The 25,517-nt window shown below is 41.3% G+C and overlaps 1 protein-coding gene across 1 annotated transcript in view; it reads right to left on the bottom strand.

Annotated features, from left to right (window-relative positions):
* Positions 1-25,517, bottom strand: part of TTC27 (tetratricopeptide repeat domain 27) — a 162,266-nt gene that overhangs the window by 37,329 nt on the left and 99,420 nt on the right. Inside the window, exon 13 of the mRNA XM_043918283.1 lies at positions 17,328-17,555. Within this exon, the coding sequence (XP_043774218.1) occupies positions 17,328-17,555 (228 nt within the window). The remainder of the gene's footprint in view (positions 1-17,327; positions 17,556-25,517) is intronic.

Raw genomic sequence — 25,517 nt, forward strand, 5'->3', positions numbered from 1 at the left:
GGCTTAAAAAAACGTCTAGGATCTTCTAATTGCTTCCAGATGACCCACTAAACCATCAAAAATCCATTTATACCTTGCATCTCAATCGGGGTTGTTGGATTTTGGGGGAATAAAGAGTATATCTGGTGCCTCTTTTACTTTTTTTATTTTTAACTATTACTTAACCTATATTACCCTGATTGACATCTTGATTTAGGATGCTCATGCTCTTAAGAAGAGAATATCATGAAAGAAAAAAATCAAAAGAAGCTTAAAAAAGAAAAAAACTCACATAAATCCCCAAGTTAACATTGTATATGGTTGAGTACAAAAGGTCTCCATCTCCTAGTCTAATGCTATCAGATAGAAATATAATGCTAGCCTCATTATATTTTCTAGTAGTCACATTTTAAAAGTAAAAAGAAATGAGTAAAATTAATTTTAACAACATTTTACTTAGCTCTACATATCTAAAATATTATCATTTAAACATGCTATTAATATACAAGGTCACTGAGATATTTTATATTCATTTTATTCACATGAAGTCTTTGAAACCTGGTGTGTGTCCTACACGGACAGCAGATTTCAGTTTGGACCAGTCACACTTCAAGTGCTCAACTGCCACATGAGGCTGGCGGCTACCACACCGAGCAGCCCAACTCTACACTATTTCTCTACAGCAGCGACACAGACCCTAACATATCTGCATCCTTTCCTTTTGTCTCCACTAAAAAAAACTGGCTCCTCTGGCTAAGAGCCACGCTCGGGCGCCTCTCACACCACAGTCACTCCTGTTCCTCTCCACACAATAGCAACCAGAATAATTAGCATTTAATGAGCACCTAGAGCCAGCTTAAGACTAAATATTAAAAAAACTAAGATCATGGCACCCAGCCCTGTTACTGCATGGCAAATAGAAGGGGGAAAGATGGAAGTAGTGACAGATTTCCTCTTCTTGGGCTCCAAAATCACTACGGACTGTGACTGCAGCCATGAAATCATAAGAGATTGCTTCTTGGCAGGAAAGCAATGACAAACCTAGACAGTGTGTTGAAAAGCAGAGACATTACTCTGCTGACAAAGGTCTGTATAGTCAAGGCTATGGCCTTCCCAGTAGTCATGTACAGTTGTGAGAGATGGACCATAAAGAAGGCAGAACGCCAAAGAATTGATGCCTTGGAACTGTGGTGCTGGAGAAGACTCCTGAAAGTCCCCTGGACAGAAGGAGTCAATCTTAAGAGAGATCAACCCTGAATATTCACTGGAAGGACTAATGTTGAAGCTCCAGTATTTTGGTCATCCGATGCGAACAGACTCATTGGAAAAGTTCTTGATGGTGGGAAATATCGAGGGCAGAAGGAGAAGAAGGCGTCAGAGGACGAGATGGTTGGATGGCATCACTCACTCAATGGACTTGAGTTTGAGCAAACTCCAGGAGGTGGTAAGCGACAGGGAGGCCTGGCATGCTGCAGTCTATGCAGGCGCAGAGTTGGATGTGACTAGGCGACTGAACAACAATGAACACCTACTATGTAGCCAAGCACTGATACCATGAGCTTTCCACACATCACCTTGTCTATTCCTCACAAATGGCCTTGCAAGGCAGTAGGTATCACCCTCACTGGAGAGATGAACACAGACCAGAGTCAGTCAGCGATGAAGGAGAGACCTGAGGGCAGTCAGTGTGATTCCAGAGGCCGTGTCATCTCCACACGACCATGCTGCCTCCCTCTACACCACTCTGCCCACACACGGCCATGGTTTACGGCAATGCCGTTCTTTTCAGCAGCAGAGGGGGTGGGGGGAGGGAAACAGTCCACTTAACACATGCTGGGAAGACCCAGGAGATCAAGTTTTTAAGAACTGGGGCATTATCTACCTCTCCCTCAGAAAGTTCTCCTGATAGGCAAAAGAATAAAGACGAAGCTGAAGAACAGATATTTAGTTGGAGGGAAAGAACTGAAAGGCAAACCTCTCACCAAGGGACTGGGCAAGAATGGAGAAAGATAATAACCATCACGGAGGCTCCGGTAGAGATTGCTGTGAAGCTTATTTCCAGGGTGGACTGTCAAGGCAGGCAAGCTCTAGGCAGGCAGTGACCTTTTACAAGTTGACAGTCCAGTTTTCTACTCGGAAGAAGCCAATACAGAGACACAAAATCAGACTATTTTTAATATGACATACATACATGAAGAACAGTTTTAAATTATTTTAAAATAATTAACCAAAAGCAGGAATGGTTGAAAACATGATCTCTCTTTGAACTTCCCTCAAAAGCCCCCTAGAGAAACAGGAATAGAAGGAAAGATAGATTGACTGGGGTTCAAGGGGTTCTAAGGAACTGAATGACCTTGGCCATGTCACTTAACCTCTGAGTCTCACTTCCCTAGTTGTTAAATGGGTGGGTGGGGGGATTAAGCAAAAATTCCGAGGCTCCTTCAGATCCCAGATTCTGAAAACACACAGGCCACCGGGTTCAAAGGTACATTACTGCCATCTAGTGGCAAAACAAATACACTGATGATGCAAATAGAAGCAGCAGGTTGGATGAACTAAGAAATGAATTGAGGCTTAGAAATCAATTGAAAAGAGGCCACAAGAAAATGAGGTCTGGAAAGGAAGTGATTTGCCTGAAGTCACACAACGGTTCCTGGTGTGCAATACTTGTGGTGAAGAGAGTGACTGTATGCTAAGTTGTTTCAGTCGAGTCTGACTCTTTACACGCTCGCCAGGTTCCTCTGTCCATCAGATTCTCCAAGGCAAGAATACTGGAGTGGGTTGCCATGCCCTCCTACAGGGGATCGTCCCCACCCAGGGATCAAACTCCTGCTTCTTTAATGTCTCCTGCACTGGCAGACGAGTTCTTTATCACCAGTGCCACCTGGAAAGCCCAGCAACACTTAGTAAACGTCAATAACTAAAATAGAATTGAACAGTTTGTTCCCCTGAGAACGAACAGAGACCAAGCACCACTGGACAACAGGCATGGATTACTCTTAGAATTATGAAGTTAATTTTTACAAGGTTATCTAAAGCACATATGCAACAGATGCCATTTGCTTATGTGATATTACAAACTTCTTTCTTAACTTACGAGCCTACTACTCAAATCTCCTTCCTCCTCAAGGTTTCTACAGAACAAATGAATAATCAGTAGCTTCACCTATTTTACTAATTTTCCTTACTCGTTGACTGGATTTTTCTGACACTCTGTATAATAAAGTGCAACATGTTATAACTGAATCCTGATGCCAAACAACACTCTCCATTCTCTCTTTTCTGCATCGCTGACTCATTCCCATGACCCCAAATGCAGATAAGTGGTTGAATGTGACTTCATTAAACAGGAAATGACCCAAGCCAAACTCAAGAGAGTTATCAATGTTGTCTGGTAGTAGTTTTTCCTAAAATAATGCTTGGTGCTCATATTTTTAAAAAATGTGCACCACCAACCAATTCTTTCATAACCAAATTTCTCATTTACTATTAAATACTAAGTTCTCCTCCCTAAGGAAACACAAATCTTAACCTGCCAGCTTTGTCAGTTTCTCTCTTTCTCAAAAGTTTCCTCTATGTCAGTGTCTTCTTTTAAAATACAAAGCAGCACTTTTCCCTTTCACTAGCAAGGGTATTAATTGTTTAGTGTCTCCCTCTTATTCCCATCCTCGACTGGGTTACCACTGATTCTTCTATTCCCCTACTCTTTCCAGTTCACAGTGTGAAGTAACATGGGTGTTTACATATCACCTGCATGAGACTCTCCTGTGAGACACAGTTCTCTATTTTTAGGCTACAGAAAATGGGGTTTCAGTGATTTTCTACCACACTACTACCACGCTGCAATGGTCAGGACACAAAACGTCACTGAGAACTTAGTATGGACCAGGAAATATGCTAGACACTTTATATATATTGGCTCTAATTTTCCAATTAGATCAAACTGACGGAGGGATTACATCTCCACTTTACAAACAAGAAAACTGAAGCTCAGAAAGATGAAGTGACTCACCTAGAGATTACTAGGATCCGGAGTCAGGTCTATGGCGACGGAGCCCTTCCCTCTACCCCTCAGTTCCAGCTACAGCCCAGATGTTATCACAGCGCTCGTATTTCTTGGCAGTTAGGCAAGTTAGACCTTAAGAGTTTCATGTTTTATTGCTTACCAATATGAGAAAGGAAGAACAAAAAGGAAATAATCTCTTTCTTTTCTCTACATATTATTTGCATATGTTCATTCTGTCTTCTCCACTGGAATGTAAGCTCCAGTCTCCTTGGACCTCCCCACCACAATAACACAAGTACACGATGGAAACTCTGTAACTCCACTGCAAATACATTTTCTTCTTTCAAAACTGACATGAAAGAGAAAGTTAACCCCCCCAAATCATGGAAGAACACAAGCTCTCAGGATAATTAACAATTCTATCAGTGCATCATGAAAGTCTGGTCTTACACACAGCACGGGCTGGGAAGGGCTGCCGTGGTCCCTTGAACACTCCCTGGTCTCACAGAGACTCACTAGCTCTCACGTGCTGGACTGTCCCATACACCGAAGCTACAACTTCACTATGCTCCTGATCAAAGCCCCGACGGTTATGAATTAAAGGAAGAAAAACATTCAAACTGCACAGTCTTGTATGCAAAGCTTTCCATAACTTCTAACTTGACCTCAGCCAAATTCACCATTCCTTCCTAACATAAGACAACATCCTTTAGAGGCAAAACAGCAAAGTTAAGAGTAAGTGCTGTAACACCAGAAAGCCCAGGTTCAAATCCCAGCTCCACTCCTCACATAAACTGTGGGATTTGGTGTAAACTAATAAGGCCTCTATTTCCTAACTTGTTAAATGAGAGTAAAAACAGTTAAGTACCTCAGGGACTGGGCTGAGGACTAATATATGCAAAATGCTTAGAACAGTACCTGGCACCCAGTAAATACTCAACGTTAGCTACTAGTATTACTATTTTAACTGAATCTAAACACAAATAGTCAAAACCTACAGTTACCAAGAAACCTTTGCTACATGTTTGGTTTTTGCATCTGCTAGTCTCCTTTCCTAAAACAAATTTTCCTAATGTTTGCCTCCTATCTAAATCCCAAATGTTTCTCCTAGTTCATATCTTACAATGATTTAGAAAGAGTTCATTTCCACTTACATTCTAGCTTACACTATAGAAGATGCTTAATAAACAGAAGTTGCTATTATAATGTTAATGCTCTCATCTTCTTCTCATCTCACTTGAAACATTGTCTCCAGAGTTAACACCTTCATCTCTTCTCATTCCACTCTTCTCTAAATGACATTCCCTAGTTGTCATCCCCTCTTTCTTGATAACATTCAATCTCTCCTTCATTCACTGGATTCAACCCTGTAAGTGAAAAGTGTTAGTTGCTCAGCCGTGTCCAACTCTTTGTGACCCAACGACTGTAGCCCACCAGGCTCCTCTGCCCATGAAATTCTCCAGGCAAGAACACAGGAGTGGGAAGCCATTCCCTTCTCCAGGGGATCTTCCTGACCCAGGGACTGAACCCAGGTCTGCTGCATTGCAGGGAGATTCTTTACTGTCTGAGCCAGCAGGGAAGCCCTTCAACCCCATAAAAGTCTTCAGTATCCTGAAAAGTTTTACTTGATTCAGCTGCCCCTTAGTACAATACTCTACATTTTGACTCTCACTTCCTTGACATGCTCCTAAAAGAACAGTCTATAGATGTTATGTCAATTTCCTCATCCTCACTCTTTAACCTCTGAAGCTGGTATTGAAGATCAATAGTTAGCTCCAAATCCAATGAACTCTTCTTAGCCCCCTTCAGACTTTATCACTCCAGGTGACACTTCTCACTGACATTTGTTTTTCCTTTAGTTTCCATGAATTCCTTCTTTGGGGTTCCTTCTCTCCCTCTGATCAAGACTCTGGTGTACTTTGTTTGAATCATATTTCACTGATGCTATTTCCTCTCCCTTCCTCCAACCCCTGGAGATGTCCAAAGTTCAAGATTTTGCCTGAGGTTCTCTTCCAACACAGTTTCTATAAAGAATTCATTCACTTGCATGGATCTGCCTCACTGCCACAGAAAACCCAACTGTAAGCCCAGCTCGGCCTCACTCCTGGGCTTCAGGCTTTTATGCCCAGTGGACTGTGGGCCATCTCTACTCAAGACACAGCAACATCTCTTCACGTTCGACACTCAAAATCAAATCATTACCCCCTATCAAAGATATTTTCCCTTTTTCTCATATCCTCTGGATATAAGATAGGAACATTTCCTTCTTAATCAAACAATTGAGAAAACTGGCATGTTCTCTGATTCCAAACTCTCCTTCAGTCCTGCCAACCCAAGGAATAAATCCCAGAAAGTTTTCCTTTATAAACAGCTTCAAACTGTTCTGTCCTTCCATGCGTAAGTGTGTGTGTGCTCAGTCAGGTCCGGCTCTTTGCGACCCCATGGACTGTAGGCTCCTCTGTCCGTGGAAATTTCCAGGCAAGAATACTGGAGTGAGTTGCCATTTTCTACTCCAGGGGATCTTCCTGGCCCAGGGATTAATCCATGTCTCTTGAGTCTCCTGCACTGGCAGGTGGATTCCTTACCACTGTACTCCTGGGAAACCCTATCTTTCCATCCTTACTGCTGGAGCCACTGATGGCTTATCCACTACATTCATCCTTTATTTAAACTTCTGAGAGTATCACTTTTGTCGTATCACTCTTTTATTCAAAACCACAACAGACCTCGACATCTATATGGTTAGCTAATTCTGCAGAAGGATCCTTAAGGTCCTCCATAAACTACTTCTGTCCATATCATTTCCCAGAGGAAACTCTGCTCTCTGCTGATAGACTGACACAGTCTAATTCATTCCCACATCCACGTCTGGTTCACAGCAGGATCTCAATAACACTAGTTAGGGAACCACATTCAAACCACAACATGTTTGAAAGTGAAACAAGGCACTAAAACATCACTAAAATTATACGACCTCAAAAAGACCTTATTTACTGACCAACAAATTATTGATCGTCAAATTGGTTTTATTGTATCAGAGGATACATTCTCAAAGCTTAAATTATTTATTGAAAAATGTATTAAAGTAAAAAATTTAAAATGCTGATTATCTGAACATTTAAAAATAACAAAAGGATTCTTCCCTGTTGGGCCAATGGCTTGGACTCTGCACTCCCCATGCAGGGGGCCTGGGTACAATCCCTGATGAGGGAATGAGATCCCATATGCTGCAGGTAAGAATCTGCATGCTACAACTAAAGATCCTACATGTTGCAAGGAAGATCTAAGATCCCATGTGCCACAATTAAGACCCAGCACAGCTAGCTACATAAATTTAAAAAGTGTAGTAACTAAAAACTGGTCACAATTTTTTAAGTGTCTGACTAAAGTTGAGAAGGTGACAGACACCTCCCTGTGCAGACATCATGGATCATGTTCAAATAGCGTGTGTGTGTGTGTGTAAATGACAACAGCTAGTTTTTGTTTCCATTGATAGAAGCTTGTTTGACCATATTATGCCCACCACTACAACCTACTCCCAGTATATTTCTGCTCCACTGGTTTTCTTAATTCAGAAAGAGCATTACTTTTACCATCCTGCCATGATCCACCAAAATTTGTATCCTTCTTACTACCCTGTAAGTACTTTTATCTTTGATGTTTAATGTTTTAACTACATTTATAATAGCATTCAGAATAATGTCAGATGTTTCACCTTTGATACAGCACATTACCAAAAATTTTATGTTGAATCCACTAATCAGGTGAAAAAAATGAAAACTAGTGAGAACCAAATTAATGAGTTTTCTATTTGAAGCATCTGATGTCACTGATATAAAACTGGCAAAGTCAACTGTTAACAAACCACCTCTGCTAAAAGAACTAGCACATTAACAGCTATGATCTCACTTTTCATACATGCACGAGAATATTTGGTATCGACTAATTTTCTAAACTAATGTTGCTCATTTTCATTTGCACTAGATAAAAAGTCCAGTCTCATAGAATAACATGAAAATGCACCTCCTACAGCTGTGTATTAAACTGTCATTTTTGGACATGCTTCCTATTAAAACAACAGCAACAAAAACTACCTTTTTTCCCCCGCCACTGCCTGCACCACGGAACTTGCCAGATCTTAGTTCCCTGACCAAGGACTGAGCCCCGGCGGTGGAATTGTGGAGTCCTGGAATTCCTGAAAAAGCTAACTTTTGACATAAACGCTAACGTTTCTTCAGAAGACATGAGTTTTCGGTTTTCATGTGATTAGTGAAATGATTACGGCCCCTGAGGTGGAATGTAATTACATCAACTGTGTTTTGTGCAAGTTACACATTCATTTCCTCTCTTGACAAATAAAAACTAAGTTCTTAATTATTCTCTAAAAACACATGTTTAAAATTTGTTTGCTTTTTGGAGATGATTGCTGCCAAAAGGGTTTATTATAAACTATACAAAAAGTTACCAAGCTATGTAATATGGAGATAGTGGTACATTTAGACTATACAGTAAGTGACCAAACCCTTGTGTCTAGAGAATTCAGACTATTCTTCATGCACTTTTATTTCTGGCAGGACTGCTCTGCCTCCACTCCCAATACATCTATCCGGCCTACAATTCCCCACATTTCCCACTAATCCTGCCAACTGGTAGCCAGGCAACGTCATGCAGCTCACAGGCCGCAACTTGGCACAGATGTGTGATGTACAACAAGGGGCTTACAGAGACGCTGCCTCCAACATTTCTCCTATCACCACCGAAGACCTGAGCAGTCGGCTATCCTCGGCCTCTCACAGCAAGCACAGTCGGTGTTATCAGCAAGCCTCCTGCACAATGTCCTTGAAAGGGCGAGAGTAGTTAAGCTGCATCTGGAAAGGGTTGGGGAAAAAAGAGACAGGCACCTACTGGCCATCTTTCAGATTTTCGCACGTCGTAAAGAGGAAGCTCCATCTACCACATGTCTTAAACACCATACTACAGGCGGTTACGGCGGAAGATGGAAGCACAAAGTGAATGTCTATGAAAAGCCATTCCGGTTTCCTTTAATGTAACTGTTAATAACAGCACCTCATTGATTTTTTTTTTTTTTCTGTAAATTTTTATGGGGAGGGACAGCACTGCACAACATGTGGGATCTTGGTTCCCCTATCAGGGGTAGAACCCACTCTCCCCTGGAGTGGGAATGCAGTCTTAACCACAAGACCACAAGGGAAGCCCCCAGCACTTCATAAAAAATTTAGGCCAAACTGGATGGGCTATCAGGAAAACAGGCAGAGTGGGATAGCCACGGATGCTGGGTAAACTCTCAAAATCCTCACCTTCCTTCTCGCTTTTTTCCTGGTGTGAAGCCACTTCCCTCCTGGCACGTCTACTGACTGCATCAATCGGTGAACATCTAAGCTAACTTCTGTCCCATCACAGAGACCCCTCACCTCCTCTCAATGCCTACAGTCCTTCTGCCTATACAAGTGTCTTTGTGTGTACGTATATATATATACACGTGTGTGTGTGTGTGTGTGTGTGTGTACGTAGTATCATATAACCTTACAAAGATGACTAGTTAATTAAGGAAGAAAGTTTAAAAATGTTAAAAGGGGAGAGGGGGAAAACTGACAAGATAAAAGGAATGAAGTATGAGTGCTGAGGGAGGGAGGGCTGGAGAAGTAACAGGAAGTGACATTCTCCTTTTTCAGGGCTACACAGACTAGCTTGATATCTGAGCAATTTCTTTATGTTTACTTTTTGCTTCAAAGTAAGGAGCAATGAGAATACTAACTACCTAAGAGGAGACCTAAGAACGTATGCTTTAATTCTGGTCCTGTGTCTATAAAATCCTGCTTGGGAGCTTTGCTGACCACTTGACCACTTGCTTCCACTTTCTTCAGCTTCTAATAGCCCATAATTCCCAGAAGTCTAAGGCTGAATTTTAGAGGTTTCAGAAGTTATTTGGGAAAATGAAATAGATAGCTGTTAAGTGAATGACAGAAATCTTAAAAGCACAAGTGTAAATGGCACACACATCTTCTGGTTCTCAAACAAACGCACCACAGACAAATTCATTTAGTTTCATAGACCATCCCTGATATAAAATCAAACACTTCTGTTTTTATACCAATTTGATTTCAGGAAGCCATTAAAATACACAAAACCTACTCAATGATCACTCTCATTTTGCCTGAGTTTTGTTATTAAACCTATTTCCTGGATATGTCTAAAAAGGTGTGAAAGAATTTTTTAATTCTATTTTTCTATTTTCTCTCATTCCAGGACCTGGAGGAGACAATAGCATGCAAGAGCTCTCCTTCTTGCAAAGGCAGTTCAAACTTGCACCACAAGTTATAAGTCTGTGGCCCTCAAGCCTGCATCCTGTAGCAATTCTGTACAACTGCAGCAGCGAACGCCTGCGTGTCTCGGCGTGGCTCACAGGCTGCCTGAATTGGATCCGTGTGACAAACTCTGAGACACCCTCAAAGAATATCTGTTTGTGCTGCTTGGAGCAACTGCTATTTCTTTGCCTTGCTAAGTAATTAATTTAAAATTATACAATGAGACCATCAAGCCCTGCCAAGCCCTCCTTTGCAAATTCCCTTACCTCATCCCTTCTTTCTGACTGCCCCTCCCGAACTAACAACTGTCCTTCTAGACCATCACTACAGTCTCCTAAGCCTGCCTACATCCAGGATCTCCTGTGGCCAGTGTGGCCAAAACAGTATTCCAAAATCACCTCCACGCACCCACATTCCTTCATTCGAAACAAAGCCAAACACAAATCAAATCTTCAATGGCTCCCTATTTGCCAAATAAAATCCAAAGAGTTTAGCCTCACATTCAAGACCTTCTGTAATCTGGCTCCAGTCTAGCTTTCCTACTGGAACTGTCCTATTCCCTTTCACTCAAAAAAACTAGCCTATTCACTAATATTCTGTTCCCGACACACACACACACACACACACACACAGCACACACTCACATCTTCTGTTTCTGGGGCTGGGCTCATGCTGTTCATCGCCTGGAAGACCCGTACCACTGCCCTTTCCTTTGGCCTATTCAAGTACTGTGTGTCCTTCAAAGTCAAAGTCACCATCCTCCGTTGTCTACCAAAGGCAGAAACGGTCTCCTTAGACTCTATAAAGCTTACACCTTACAAATGACTCTGGGCCTCTCTGTGATTCCTCGTATTGTTGGCTAGCTTTGTCCATGTCCATTTCACTAGCCTGTGGCCGTCTTGGTAGAAATCAGACCACCTGGTGATCGGCTGCTACTGCCTCCTCCTCTGGTTCAGTGCGATGTGTGCAGCAGACAGTTAATGTCTACTTGATTGAGTAACTGGTTGGAGACATTATTTACTCACTCATTCAGTAATTATTAAAGACACAGTATGTGCTAGGCACTGTTAGAAGCACTAGGAACATATAAATGAAACAAACAGATAAAAATTTCTGCCTTTGTGGAATTTATATTGCAATGGAGGAAGAATAGAATTTTTTAAAAAGTAAGCTATATATAACATTAGAAGGCGCTAAGTGCTGTGGGGAAAAATAAAGCGGGGAAGGGGAAGGAACGTAAGGAAGGGTGGAAGGTGGCAGTGAGATTTTAAGTAGAACAAACATGCAAGGCCTCTGTGGGAAAGGGACATTGGAGCCCAGATATGCATGAGGTAATGGAACAAGGTAAGCAGATGTCTATCTGGAAGGAGAACATTCCAGGCAGAGGAACAACAAGCACTAAAACGCAGAGGCAGAAATGTGCCTGCCATGTTCAGGGAAGAACAAAGAGGCCAATGTTGGGTGAGTGAAGTGGGGAACGGGAGGAGGACAGTAAAGATGCAACAGGAGCTCGGCTTGGAAAAGCCTCGAGAGCCAGGCAGGGACTTTGGCTGTTACCACAGGCGTTGTGGCAGAGGAATGACACGTCCAACTCAAATTTGAAAGGATCAACTCAGATGTTCACTGAATACAGGCAGATGGTAACAAGACAGAGGGCTTCTCTGGTGGCTCAGACAGTGAAGAATCTGCCTGCAATGCGGGAGAGCCAGGTTCAATCCCTGGGTGGGGAAGAGCCCCTAGACAAGGAAATGGCTACCCACACCGGTATTTCTGCCTGGAGAATCCCATGGACAGAGGAGCCTGGCAAACTATACAGTCCATGGGATCACAAATAGTTGGGACATGACTGAGCAACTAAGACAGTGGCAAGAAGACCAGTAAGGGAGGTAGCATATTAACTAGGTGAGAGACAATGGGGATTTGACCAGAATGGTGGCAGGAAGCAATGGTGGCAGGTATCGTCTGATCCTGGATATATTTCAAGATTTACTGATGGATCACATGAGAGTATGAGGGAAAGAGAAATCAAGGATGACTCCAAGACCAAATAAGTTCAGTTCAGTCGCTCAGTCGTGTCCAACTCTTTGCAACCCCATGAACTGCAGCAGGCCAGGCCTCCCTGTCCATCACCAACTCCCAGAGTACCCAAATTCATATCGATTGAGTTGGTGATGCCATCTAACCATCTCCTCCTCTGTCATCCCCTTCTCCTCCTGCCTTCAATCTTTCCCAACATCAGGGTATTTTCAAATGATTCAGCTCTTCGCATGAGGTGGCCAAAATATTGGTGTTTCAGCTTCAACATCAGTCCTTCCAATGAGCACCCAGGACTGATTTCCTTTAGGATGGACTGGTTGGATATCCTTGTAGTCCAAGGGACCCTCAAGAGTCTTCTCCAACACCACAGTTCAAAAGCATCAATTCTGCGGCACTCAGCTTTCTTTACAGTCCATCTCTCTCATCCATACATGATCACTGGAAAAACCATAGCCTTGACTAGATGGACCTTTGTTGGCAAAGTAATGTCTCTGCTTTTTAATATGCTATCTAGGTTGGTCATAATTTTTCTTCCAAGGAGTAAGCGTCTTTTAATTTCATGGCTGCAATCACCATCTGCAGTGATTTTGGAACCCCAAAAAATAAAGTCAGCCACTGTTTCCACTGTTTTCCCATCTATTTGCCATAAAGTGATGGGACTGGATGCCATGATCTTAGTTTCCTGAATGTTGAGCTTTAAGCCAACTTTTTCACTCTCCTCTTTCACTTTCATCAAGAGTCCCTTTAGTTCTTCTTCACTTTCTGCCATAAGGGTGGTGTCATCTGCATATCTGAGGTTATTGATATTTCTCCCGGCAATCTTAATTTCAGCTTGTGCTTCCTCCAGCCCAGCATTTCTCATGATCTACTCTGCATATAAGTTAAATAAGCAGGGTGACAATGTATAGCCTTGACGTACTCCTTTTCCTATTTGGAACCAGTCTGTTGTTCCATGTCCAGTTCTAACTGTTGCTTCCTGACCTGCATACAGGATTCTCAAGAGGCAGGTCAGGTGGTCTGGTATTCCCATCTCTTTCAGAATTTTCCACAGTTTATTGTGATCCACACAGTCAAAGGCTTTGGCATAGTCAATAAAGCAGAAATAGATATTTTTCTGGAACTCTCTTGTTTTTTCGATGATCAGCGGATGTTGACAATTTGATCTCTGGTTCCTCTGCCTCTTCTAAAACCAGCTTGAACATCTGGAAGTTCACAGTTCACGTATTGCTGAAGCCTGGCTTGGAGAATTTTGAGCATTACTTTACTAGCATGTGAGATGAGTACAATTGTGCAGTAGTTTGAGCATTCTTTGGGACTGCCTTTCTTTGGGATTGGAATGAAAACTGACCTTTTCCAGTCCTGTGGCCACTGCCAAGTTTTCCAAATTTGCTGACATATTGAGTGCAGCACTTTCACAGCATCATCTTTTAGGACTTGAAATAGCTCAACTGGAATTCCATCACCTCCACTAGCTTTGTTCATAGTGATGCTTCCTAAGGCCCACTTGACTTCACACTCCAGGATGTCTGGCTCTAGGTGAGTGATCACACCATCGTGACTATCTGGGTCATGAAGATCTTTTTTGTACAGTTCTTCTGTGTATTCTTGCCACCTCTTCTTAATATCTTCTGCTTCTGTTAGGTCCATACCATTTCTGTCCTTTATTGAGCCCATCTTTGTATGAAATGTTCCCTTGGTATCTCTAATTTTCTTAAAGAGATCTCTAGTCTTTCCCATTCTATTGTTTTCCTCTATTTCTTTGCATTGACCACTGAGGAAGGCTTTCTTATCTCTCCTTGCTATTCTTTGGAACTCTGCATTCAAATGGGTCTATCTTTTCTTTTCTCCTTTGCTTGTTGCTTCTCTTCTTTTCACAGCTATTTGTAATGGGATGTCATTTATAGTGTTGGGGGTGGTCTTCGCAGCAAAAGCGTCTAGAATGGTATTTCATATTAGAAATGTTAAGTCAGAGGAACAAAAAGGGAGACTGAGGAAGTTGTGAGATACAGCAATCTAGAATTCCAGGGAGAGGGCAGGACTGAAGATCAACTTCTGTGAGTTGTCTACATAGTGTATTTAAATCTATGCTACTAGATGAGATTAAGGGAGGGAGTGTAGACAGAAAAAAAGCTGGAGGACTAAGACCTAGGAACCAGCCGGAAAAAAAAAAAAAAGGAGAAGGCGTAGCCAGGGAGGCAGGAGGACAATGTTAAGGGTGGATGTTAAACAGAGACTATGTGCTCAGAAAATAATTCATGTGTGTAAGGTAGGTGGTGCTGATTTAACTCAGATGATGGAGGCTAACTGAGGGAATTTATTTTCCCCACCTCTTATGGCAGCTGTGACTGAGTAAACTTTAAGCAGATAAGCAAAGATATGATACAGTTTTCCCTAAGAGTAAAATTTTAATAACACAATAATGAGTTCTAGTTTCTACTAAAAAAAACAGAGTCCAGTGATAATCAAGTTAGTGTAGGGTTTTTCAACCTTGGCCCTACTGGCATTTTAGCCTGAATAATTCTTTATTGTAGGGGGGGCTGTGCTAAGCCTTATGGGATGTTTAACAGCATCCCTGGTCCCTACCCACTAGATGTCAGCAATGCACCCCTTCACTTCCCACTGCCAAAGGACCCGGGGTCAAAATCATCCCCAGTTGAGAACCTCTGAGTTGGAGCAAGCTGGCAACAAAAACCAACTCCATGTTGAGTGTCCTTGCCGAGAAATGTAACTGCCACTCTCTGCTGGTGCTCTATACCTGTCTTCCTCTCTTCTCCAGGCCTCTCACAGCCCACAGACTGGGAAAAGCTGCATTGTATTCACTGTCTAGAGTGAAGGAAGTAAGCAATTGGTGCAAACTGTCATAAAAAAATGTTTCCTGATTTTTTTTAATGAAAAAGATATGCCCCAAGGGAATTCTCTGGTGGTCCAGGGATCAGGACTCAGCACTTTCACTACCATGGCTTGGGGTTCAATCCCTGGTCAGAGGACTAAGATCCTGCAAGCTTCACGGTACAGCAAAAAAAAAAAAATAAAAGTGTGCACATCTATTGGACGGTTGCTACCAAAAGACATGCCTTGCATCTACCCACTTCAAAAGTGACCGTTTCTGTACAACCTCATTCATCACAGCACTATTTGCAACTGTCAGGAGGGAGGAACAGCCCAGTGGCCATCAACAAATGAATGGATAAAAACTGGTGTGGACATACACTGGAGTGTTATTCAGCCTTCAAAGAAAGAAAAGTCTGGCAGATGATACAACATGGATGCACCATGAGGATATGACACTAAGTGAAATATGCTAGCCACAAAAGGACAAATACTGTATGACTCCACTCATACGAGTTTCTTAGACGAGCCAAATTCAGAGACAGAGAGCAGAGTGGTCTCAGGGGCTGGAGTTATGGGAGGAAAATTGGGAGCTTTTGTTTACTGGGTACAGAGTTTCAGTTCTGAAGGATGAAAAAAAGCTGTAGAGATGGGTAGTGCTGCAATAGCTACACAACAAGTGAATGTACTTCACACTACTGAACTGCACACTTAGAAATGGTTAAGATGGTAAATTTTATGCTACAGGCTTTTTACCACTTAAAAAAAAAAAGAGTGTACATTCATTCTGGAGTCAGACTGGGTCCAAATACTGGCAAAACGCCTAATGAGGCACTGGCTCATTGTAAGTGCTCAGTAAACACTAGTAGCTGACTATTGCTGTTCAGTCACTCAGTCGTGTCTAACCCTTTTCGATCCCATGGACTACAGCATGCCAGGCTTCCCTGTCCTTCACTATCTCTCAGATTTTGCACAACTCATGTCCATTGAGTCAGTGATACCATCCAACTATCTCATCCTCTGTAGTCCCCTTCTCCTCCTGCCTTCAATTTTTCCCAGCATCAGGGTCTTTTCCAATGAGTTGACTCTTTGCATCAGGTGGCCAAAGCATTGGAGCTTCAGCTTTAGCATTAGTCTTTTCAAAGAATATTCCGGGTTGATTTCCTTTAGGAATGGCTGGTTTGATCTCTTTGCAGTCCAAGGGAATCTCAGGAGTCCCTCCAGAACAATTCTTCTTCAGAACAATTCAAAAGCATCAATTCTTCAACGCTCAGCCTTCTTTATGGTCCAACTCTCACATCCATACATAACTACTGGAAAAACCATAGCTCTGATGATACGGACCTTCATCAGCAAAGGTAGCTGACTCTAAGTTACTATTATAACTAAAATTGAATCAAGTCAGTGTGCATGTTTATCAGGAGCATGGTTTAGTTATATGTGACTTTGGTGATTGGGAAGGCAGTCATTAAGAAAGTCTGGTTAAAAGAAAAAACACTGTTCCTGGGACCAAAATCATTTTACTAACTGAGTATCAATAACACAAAATAAGTTGATCTCTTTCTCCTCAAAATCAGGTCCTCGCCTATGGATTTATCTTGTCGCTTACTTATTTTAAATATCCAGGTTTCTTTTGTATTACTTTTCAAACCTTGAAAAATGTTGAACAATTTAAAATATCTCTGTATTTGTAATACAAATATAGACATTTTTTCCTAAAATGATCAACTATCCATTCTATACGTTACTTTAATTATATGAAAGTTTTTTTCTTCATTACTGACATCAGCAATTACTTGAAGAGTCCTACACTGTCTGTAACTCTGACAATCATTCACTGCCTTCCTGGAATATCTACTCAGAATGGACCCCAACTTTAATAGTTGTATTTGTGTTAAGGACAGTTAACAGAGAAAAATAACAAAATGAAACAGAAAAGTGAATAACAGAAACACAAAAGAAAGCAAGTAAGAGAAAATCAACCTGTCCACTTTTGGCGACAAGCAGAAAGTGTATCAGAGTCTAGGTTCTTAGCCCAGAGATGAGCTCACCAGTCTTTACGACAGAAAATGGGTATTCATTCAGTAAGAATCAAAATTAAAGAAAAGTAGAAATGATGCGAGCAGACGAGGATTTATGAACTGTCTAACCTGCATGGGATTAATCTTCACTGAGCGTTCGAAGCACTCCACACATTCTTTGAACTCCCTGCTTCGCAGGTGGAGGAGGCCTTTGGAGCGCTGGGCTCGAGCGCTGCGATGTCGAGACAGCTCCCAGGCCTGGTCATAGTAAGAGTGGTCTCGAAGGACATCTCCGAGCAAGCAGTATAGACTTGGCGTTTCCTTTTTCTCCAGCTCTTTCCTCAGGATTTCTTCTGCCTAGAGAAAACAACAAAAATAAATAAATTGCTGAACAGTGACCAATGCCTATTTTTCAGCACATTATACAGTCTTTTGTGTCACATGACCCAAAATTTTATTTTCAAAGTTTGAGATGATCTGCTTATTTCATGCATCTAGGACACAGGCCGAAAAAGAAAGGAACAAAAGAAGATAAATATGGTACCAAGTAACTGAGGAACAAGAAGTATAAGGTGGGGCTTCCCTGATACGGGTTCAATCCCTGGTCTGGGAAGATCCCACATTTCCCGGAGCAACGAAGCCTGTATGCCGCAACTACTGAAGCTTTAAAACCTATGCTCTGCAACAGAGAAGCCACCACAATGAGAAGCCTGCTTGCCGCCACTAGAGAAAGCCCTCGCATAGCAAGGAAGACCCAGCACAGCCAAAAATAAAAATAAATAAACAAATTCTTAAAAGAAAAAAGAAAAGAAGTAAGAGGTGAACATGCTTTGGGCATGTGAATCCTCCAGGAAAGGCATCAAGGAGAGATGACTTCATGATACTGGGGGGCATCATTCAGCTCCCCCTTTTCCTGCTCCCTTGTTCCAGCTGTCACCACTGTGACCATTTGTTAAAGCAGAACCTTTAAATCACCTCCACCCAACAGGACTGAATAGTATGTTTTCCCTTTTTTTTAAATGCTTTGCTCGGGGAGCCTGGGATTGCTGAAAAATTTACGAAAGAAGGAAGAGTGTACAATTTAATAGGCACTGTTAAACACCTGCCTCTTAATCAAACTACACTTCGCCTCACAGATAAAACCTGCCGACACAAGACCTATCTGCTTCCAGACAGTCTATTCACTTTAGAAATTACAGGCCATCCTCAATACACAGCTTGGGCATTAAGTCTCATGTGTCCACAATTCAGATTCACCTTGTCACAAGCTAACTCGGGACTTGTTAAAACATCTTCCCCAATTCCCCCACCCAAGTCCATTTCTGATTAATTTCAACAGACAGCAAGAAGCAGGGTGTTAGCTCTACTTTCCATCCTCATACAAAGAGCTTCACGTAACAGCAGTGGGGTCACCAAACACGCCAAGAAAGCCACGGGAGTAGCTAGAGGGTAAAGCAATCCAGGAAGCCAGCCTCTGGGAGCCAAAACGGTAGATCAGACCTTGCCCACCCTGAGTGGCTGGCAATCTTAAAGTCTGTGTATTTTATTTTCAACATATCTCTAATTCTTGGGCAGTCGACTTTTTGTGAGATTTTTTTAAAAGACAGCTGTGTTTCTCAATGTGTCTCTGGATGCCGTCTCTTTTGTGTTTTTGATACAGCACGGGTTATGTAGGTCTTTTAGGCCTAGTCTGAAAACGAAACCAGAATTCATAAAACAGATTCTATGGGAAAACAGTTCTAAGTCCTAAACAGTCAAAATAAAAATGAAGTTTTCAAATATAATTCATGTAATTCCTTTATTCATAGATAATACAATAGCCATTAATGTATATAACTGTAATTCTATATGCAATACATTGATTTTTCAATACATTTCAATATATTTTATATTCTATGTATATGTATATGTATTCAGCCAAATTGTGCGTAACAGACTGTACAACAGCAGGATTTTTACTACCTTACAGCGTAGTTGAAGGCATCTCTTTTGGCAACATGGCACTGAAATTTTATACCCACACTCTCTCACTTCTGCTTTAAACTGTTAGAGTGGATTCTGTGGTCTGCAATTAAATAATGACCATTACAGTAACTGGGTACAGAAGTAATTACAGACAATACACTCCTGAAAAAAGTGAAACTTTGTGCCTGGTGATCTGATCTGGTAAGATTTGAAAACAATGGGGATCCAGTGATTATGACAGGGTTTAACATCAGTAGTCCATGACATCCAGTGAGGAAGGGACTGCTTAAATTATATCCACAATAATTTAGAATGAAGAACCTATCTAATCAAGGCTTTTGTGGTTTTAGTGATAGGACATTGTGAAAGAGCACAAGACTGTTTCTAAGTGAACTGGACAGCACAAAAAAGAAAATGACACTCAGTGTTTTAAGTCCTCAGGGTCAGAGAACCAGGCAATCTCCTAAAAGAATTTCTTTTTTCCTCATAGCTGCCAAGCTGGTACCAATAGCCAACAGTCAGATGCAAGCACTGCTCTTGTAGGATTGTTGAATTATGACACAGAATGAATTCAGTTGCGTGAGTTCTATGTAAAAGTTAGGGCATTTGATGGGGTTAATCACATATGCTTTGCTGTTGTTCAGTCGCTCAGTTGTGTCCGACTCTTTGCAATCCCATGGACTGCAGCACACTAGGTTTCCCTGTCCTTTGCTATCTCCCAGAGTTTGCTCAAACTCATGTTCATTGAGTCGATAATGCCATCCACCATCTCATCTTTTGTCACCCCCTTCTCCTCCTGCCCTCAATCTTTAGGCATTCATTTTGTTTCTTCTATTGCCTCTTGGCTTTTGATCATTTAATTAAAATTTTCATGATTGCTCTAGGGCTACTCATGCACATCTTTAATTTATCTAAGTTCATTTACACTTAATATTGTATCATCTCACCTTTCTCATGTCACAAGCTGTCTTCCTCAATTTCTATTCTATAGAAACAATGAGAGATAAAAGGCTGCTATTGTTTTAAGCCACTGTATTTTGATGTGGTTTGTTACATACCAATGATAATTTTAAGTTGTTTAAAGCAAGAGGGTTACTCTAGTATCAGTTACTTCATCATGGCCAGGAGAAGGGGACACTGATTACAAAAGAGCCTGACCCAAGAATTTTTTTTTTCATTTATTTTTATTAGTTGGAGGTTAACTACTTTACAATATTGTAGTGGTTTTTGCCATACATTGACATGAATCAGCCATGGATTTACATGTGTTCCCCATCCCGTTCCCCTCCCTCCCCATTCCATCCCTCTGGGTCTTCCCAGTGCACCAGCCCTGAGCACTTGTCTCATGCATCCAACCTGGGCTGGTGATCTGTTTCACCCTTGATAATATACTTGTTTCGATGCTGTTCTCTCTGAACATCCCACCCTTGCCTTGTCCCACAGAGTCCAAAAGTCTATTCTGTACACCTGTGTCTCTTTCTCTGTTTTGCATATAGGGTTATCATTACCATCTTTTAAAATTCCATATATAGGCGTTAGTATACTGCATTGGCCTTTATCTTTCTGGCTTACTTCACTCTGCGAAGAACTCATCCATCTCATTAGAACTGATTCAAATGAATTCTTTTTAATGGCTGAGTAATACTCCATGGTGCATATGTACCACAGCTTCCTTATCCATTCATCTGCTGATGGGCATCTAGGTTGCTTCCATGTCCTGGCTATTATAAACAGTGCTGCGATGAACACTGGGGTGCATGTGTCTCTTTCAGATCTGGTTTCCTCGGTGTGTACGCCCAGGAATGGGATTGCTGGGTCATATGGCAGTTCTATTTCCAGTTTTTTTTTTTTTTTTTCCACTTTATTTATTTATTTTTTTTTCTTATCCGAAATATATTTTATTTTATTTTTTTTTTATTTTTGTTATTTATTTTTTTTTTTGTCATACATTGATATGAATCAGCCATAGATTTACACGTATTCCCCATCCCGATCCCCCCTCCCACCTCCCTCTCCACCCGATTCCTCTGGGTCTTCCCAGTGCACCAGGCCCGAGCACTTGTCTCATGCATCCCTCCTGGGCTGGTGATCTGTTTCACCATAGATAGTATACATGCTGTTCTTTTGAAATATCCCACCCTCCCATTCTCCCACAGAGTTCAAAAGTCTGTTCTGTATTTCTGTGTCTCTTTTTCTGTTTTGCATATAGGGTTATCATTACCATCTTTCTAAATTCCATATATATGTGTTAGTATGCTGTAATGTTCTTTATCTTTCTGGCTTACTTCACTCTGTATAAGGGGCTCCAGTTTCATCCATCTCATTAGAACTGGTTCAAATGAATTCTTTTTAACGGCTGAGTAATATTCCATGGTGTATATGTACCACAGCTTCCTTATCCATTCATCTGCTGATGGGCATCTAGGTTGCTTCCATGTCTTGGCTATTATAAACAGTGCTGCGATGAACATTGGGGTGCACGTGTCTCTTTCAGATCTGGTTTCCTCAGTGTGTATGCCCAGAAGTGGGATTGCTGGGTCATATGGCAGTTCTATTTCCAGTTTTTTAAGGAATCTCCACACTCTTCTCCATAGCGGCTGTACCAGTTTGCATTCCCACCAACAGTGTAAGAGGGTTCCCTTTTCTCCACACCCTCTCCAGCATTTATTGCTTGTAGACTTTCGGATAGCAGCCATCCTGACTGGTGTGTAATGGTACCTCACTGTGGTTTTGATTTGCATTTCTCTGATAATGAGTGATGTTGAGCATCTTTTCATGTGGTTGTTGGCCATCTGTATGTCTTCTTTGGAGAAATGTCTGTTTAGTTCTTTGGCCCATTTTTTGATTGCAGACACAAGAATTTTTAAGTGGGGACATTTGAGATGACTCAGGTAAAAGAAAACCTCCAAACTCTATGGAGTTTCCTATGCCAGCAGATGCAATCCTCCTCTGTCTGATAAGACAGGTGCTACCTGTCTTACTTACCTGCTTAAGGACAATGTAACAACTATACCTCAGGGAGTTACCTTGCAAGAGCATGCCAATTTCCCTAATACCTAGCACCGCCCGTCACACCCCCACTGTCACCAAACTTATAGATATATACCCAAAATAACTGCAAGATTTTGTTACTTTCTAGAGAGAAAACCTTGAGACCATGGGAAAAAGATTCTAAGGGGGCTAGATCATAGACAAAGAGGATTATAATTTTAAATCAGCTGAATTTAGATACTCATCAGAAGATTTTGGTTGACAGTGCTTGAGTAGCTGGGGATGGTTCCAAACTATTTTGCTCAACTGTTTGACTAAAATCTAGATACAAACATGACCAAAAGTAAAGCTGAGATGCCAAAAATGTCTTGGTGTAATATGAAGAAAGAATACAACAACTCAGAAGAAAAGGTTATTGTTAATTTATCATTTGTGACCTGTTCACCCACCCTACCTGTGTCCCCATGAGGGTCAAGGGGTTATTTCTTTCACTCTGACTTGAAGAAATACATTGTACATGAAAGTACCAGCATTTTGAAAAGTGCTATGTAGATGTCCAGTGTAAACTAAGGGTGAAGCTGAGAGTCCTTCTGTTGAAATGAGTTTCCTGATTTCAATGGTAATGATTAAAAGTCAAGGTAGTAGACACTTACTCATAGCACTGAACCTCTAGGTGAAAGATGACCATTTTTCTTTGTAACAGGCACAGCCAGAATGGTAGATAGAATGGTCAGACTAGCATGGATCAAAGTGATGACCAACTGATCATGACGGTTTTGAACCAAACTAGATAAATAGCCAACTGAGGACAAACTTGATCTTTCTGAGACTTGAAAAAATTTAGGTTTGGAAACCAGATGTCTGACCTGAATAACCCGCTAAAACACTGACCTTCACCAAATTCCTATCCCTGAGTCACTTCACACACTCAAGAGTCTTTTATAAACATACAAATAAATAATAAGTAAGCAACCCAATACTAGTGAGAAAGGACCCTGTGGTAATGTAATAAGTACATACCATAATTCTTCACACTTAGCCTTCCCCAAAAGGTAATTATAATCATTGAACAGGTAACAGTATCCTGAGGAAAAAGAAATACCTACTCTTTTCAGGGCTGACTAGCTCTTAGCTACACTAAGCCCTGAGGACTCAGACTGTCACCATGTTGACTTGGTAGGTTTAGGGAGTTAGTCCATCCCCTACAGGCCTAGGAAGTTCTGAACCCACCCAGTAGTCACTGTTTGAATACAGAGGTGAAATCACATACATTCAGCAAGCAGCAGAGCCCACAGTGAGGGCTACTTTGGAATAAAGGGCCAAGTGAAAGCCTTTGAAGTTGCTTCTTCTCATTAAAAGAGAAATTCTTTTTTAATGTAAACTACAGAAATGTGTGCCACTACCAAAAACCTGAGAAACACTGCAAAGTGTGTGTGTTTGCACGTGATTTAAACTGAGAACACAGACGGGTCCTGGGAAGTGTCATAGATTATTATAAACAAAATGTAATGGTGCTCTAATTATAGCTACTGTTCCATTTTACTGGAGCAAATCATCACAGCCCCTGACATATGCCAAGCAGGGACTGATAATAGCAAATATGCTTTTCTCTACCCAAAAACCAGACAACCATCAAATGCGGTGGGTTTGAAGTAGCACAGAAAGAAGTGGACTTTCCCTATCTCTCCTCAGAATTACATGGACTTATAGTGTAATTCAGTCTGCATGGACCTTGAATGTCTCACCATCCCATTAGACCTTAACAGTCTTGATGACATCATGCTAATAAAACACAAGAAACTAAAAAATTATGAGCCAATGTCAACCAAAAACCAACTGGAAATTACATACACTTAACACTGTAACTTGCTATTAAGAAAATTTTCAGTTTGTAAAAATTTACTTGATATGTTCCCTACAAGGAATTCATCTACTAAAACAAGGTATGTAAAATAAATGTTTGTATATTTTTATTATTTCTAGTTATTTTTGCTCTTACATCCTCTCAGAATGCTTCACTATCTGAACCTCTTTTGAAGAAGCTATAGTTTTCCCTCAAGTCAGAAATTCTTCATTACCTACGTAACACAATCTCTAAAATATTCTGGGCCTGGGAATTCCCTGGCAGTCCAGTAAATTTGATCCCTTTTTGGGGAACTAAGATCCTACATGCCAAGAAGTGTAGTCAAAAAAAGATAAATAAATACAATACAATGCAATACTCTGGACCTATTAGAATTTGGCACTTTCCACATAAGCAAACTTTCAAGTAAAAGGGTTAAACCACTGCACAATCATATGTACTGGATTATGCTATGTACTTGCTTAATCTGGGAAGTATGTTTCCTAAAGTCTCTTTTCCTTCTGATTTCGTGTTAGAGTGGGTGAGAAGGGAAACTTGCTAAGGATCTGAATGGCAGAAGTAAAGCAACAAACATCCTTCACTCCTGGAAGGCTGTCATGGATAAGTGTGTGTGGGTTGCTCAGTTGTGTCAGACTCTTTGCGACCCCAAGGACTGTAGCCTGCCAGGCTCCTGCTGTCCATGGAATTATCCAGGCAAGAATACTGGAGTGAGTTGCCATTTCCTTCTCCAGGGGATCTTCCCAAGCCAGGGATTGAAGCCAGGTCTCCAGCATTGCAGGGAGATTCTTAACCATCTGAGCCACCAGGGAGGGCCCTTGTCATGGTGAAATATGACATTAAACAAGATGCAGAGATGTCCTGCAGATCCCAGCTTGACTATGTGTCCTTCTTGGCTTTCCACTTGCTGGCCATGCCAACCAAGAGGAACCCTGGGCACACCATTAGACACTTTACTGGGGACCACAGAGCACTGCTATACAGATCCAACAGCTTTCCACAGATCTCTGCACAAGTTCCTGATGCATCCTCCCATTTCAATGGCTAGACATTTCTGGCTTCTCAGATCTCCCCGTAAGGTCTGACTTACTTGTGCCAATGCTTCAAGTGGATGGTAAGTGATTCTTTCCCTGATCCTCTTACTCCCTCATTTACACCTTCACTTCCCTTCCCACAATCATGTGAGAAGAACCTAATTCTTTTAGCAAACCTCTTATTCCCCAAAATATTCAAAGTGGCTCTACTTTCATAATCAAAACCTCAATATTATATGATCTTTTTATTCAGTTTTGTCTTTAAAGTGCTTTAAGTGTCCTTCCATCTGATAGTGATTCACAGATTAGTTTTATTCAGCACATTATTAAATGTATTATCTCACTTAATTTCTATAGTAATTCTGAGAGGCAGATAATAACATTCACATTTTTAAGACAAAGAAATGCAAGTTTAGACTCCTTGATCAACTGGTAAGCACCAAACCAAAAGATAATAGTTGAAAAACA

This window comes from Cervus elaphus, chromosome 11, assembly GCF_910594005.1.
Source record: "Cervus elaphus chromosome 11, mCerEla1.1, whole genome shotgun sequence".
Classification (NCBI taxonomy): domain Eukaryota; kingdom Metazoa; phylum Chordata; class Mammalia; order Artiodactyla; family Cervidae; genus Cervus; species Cervus elaphus.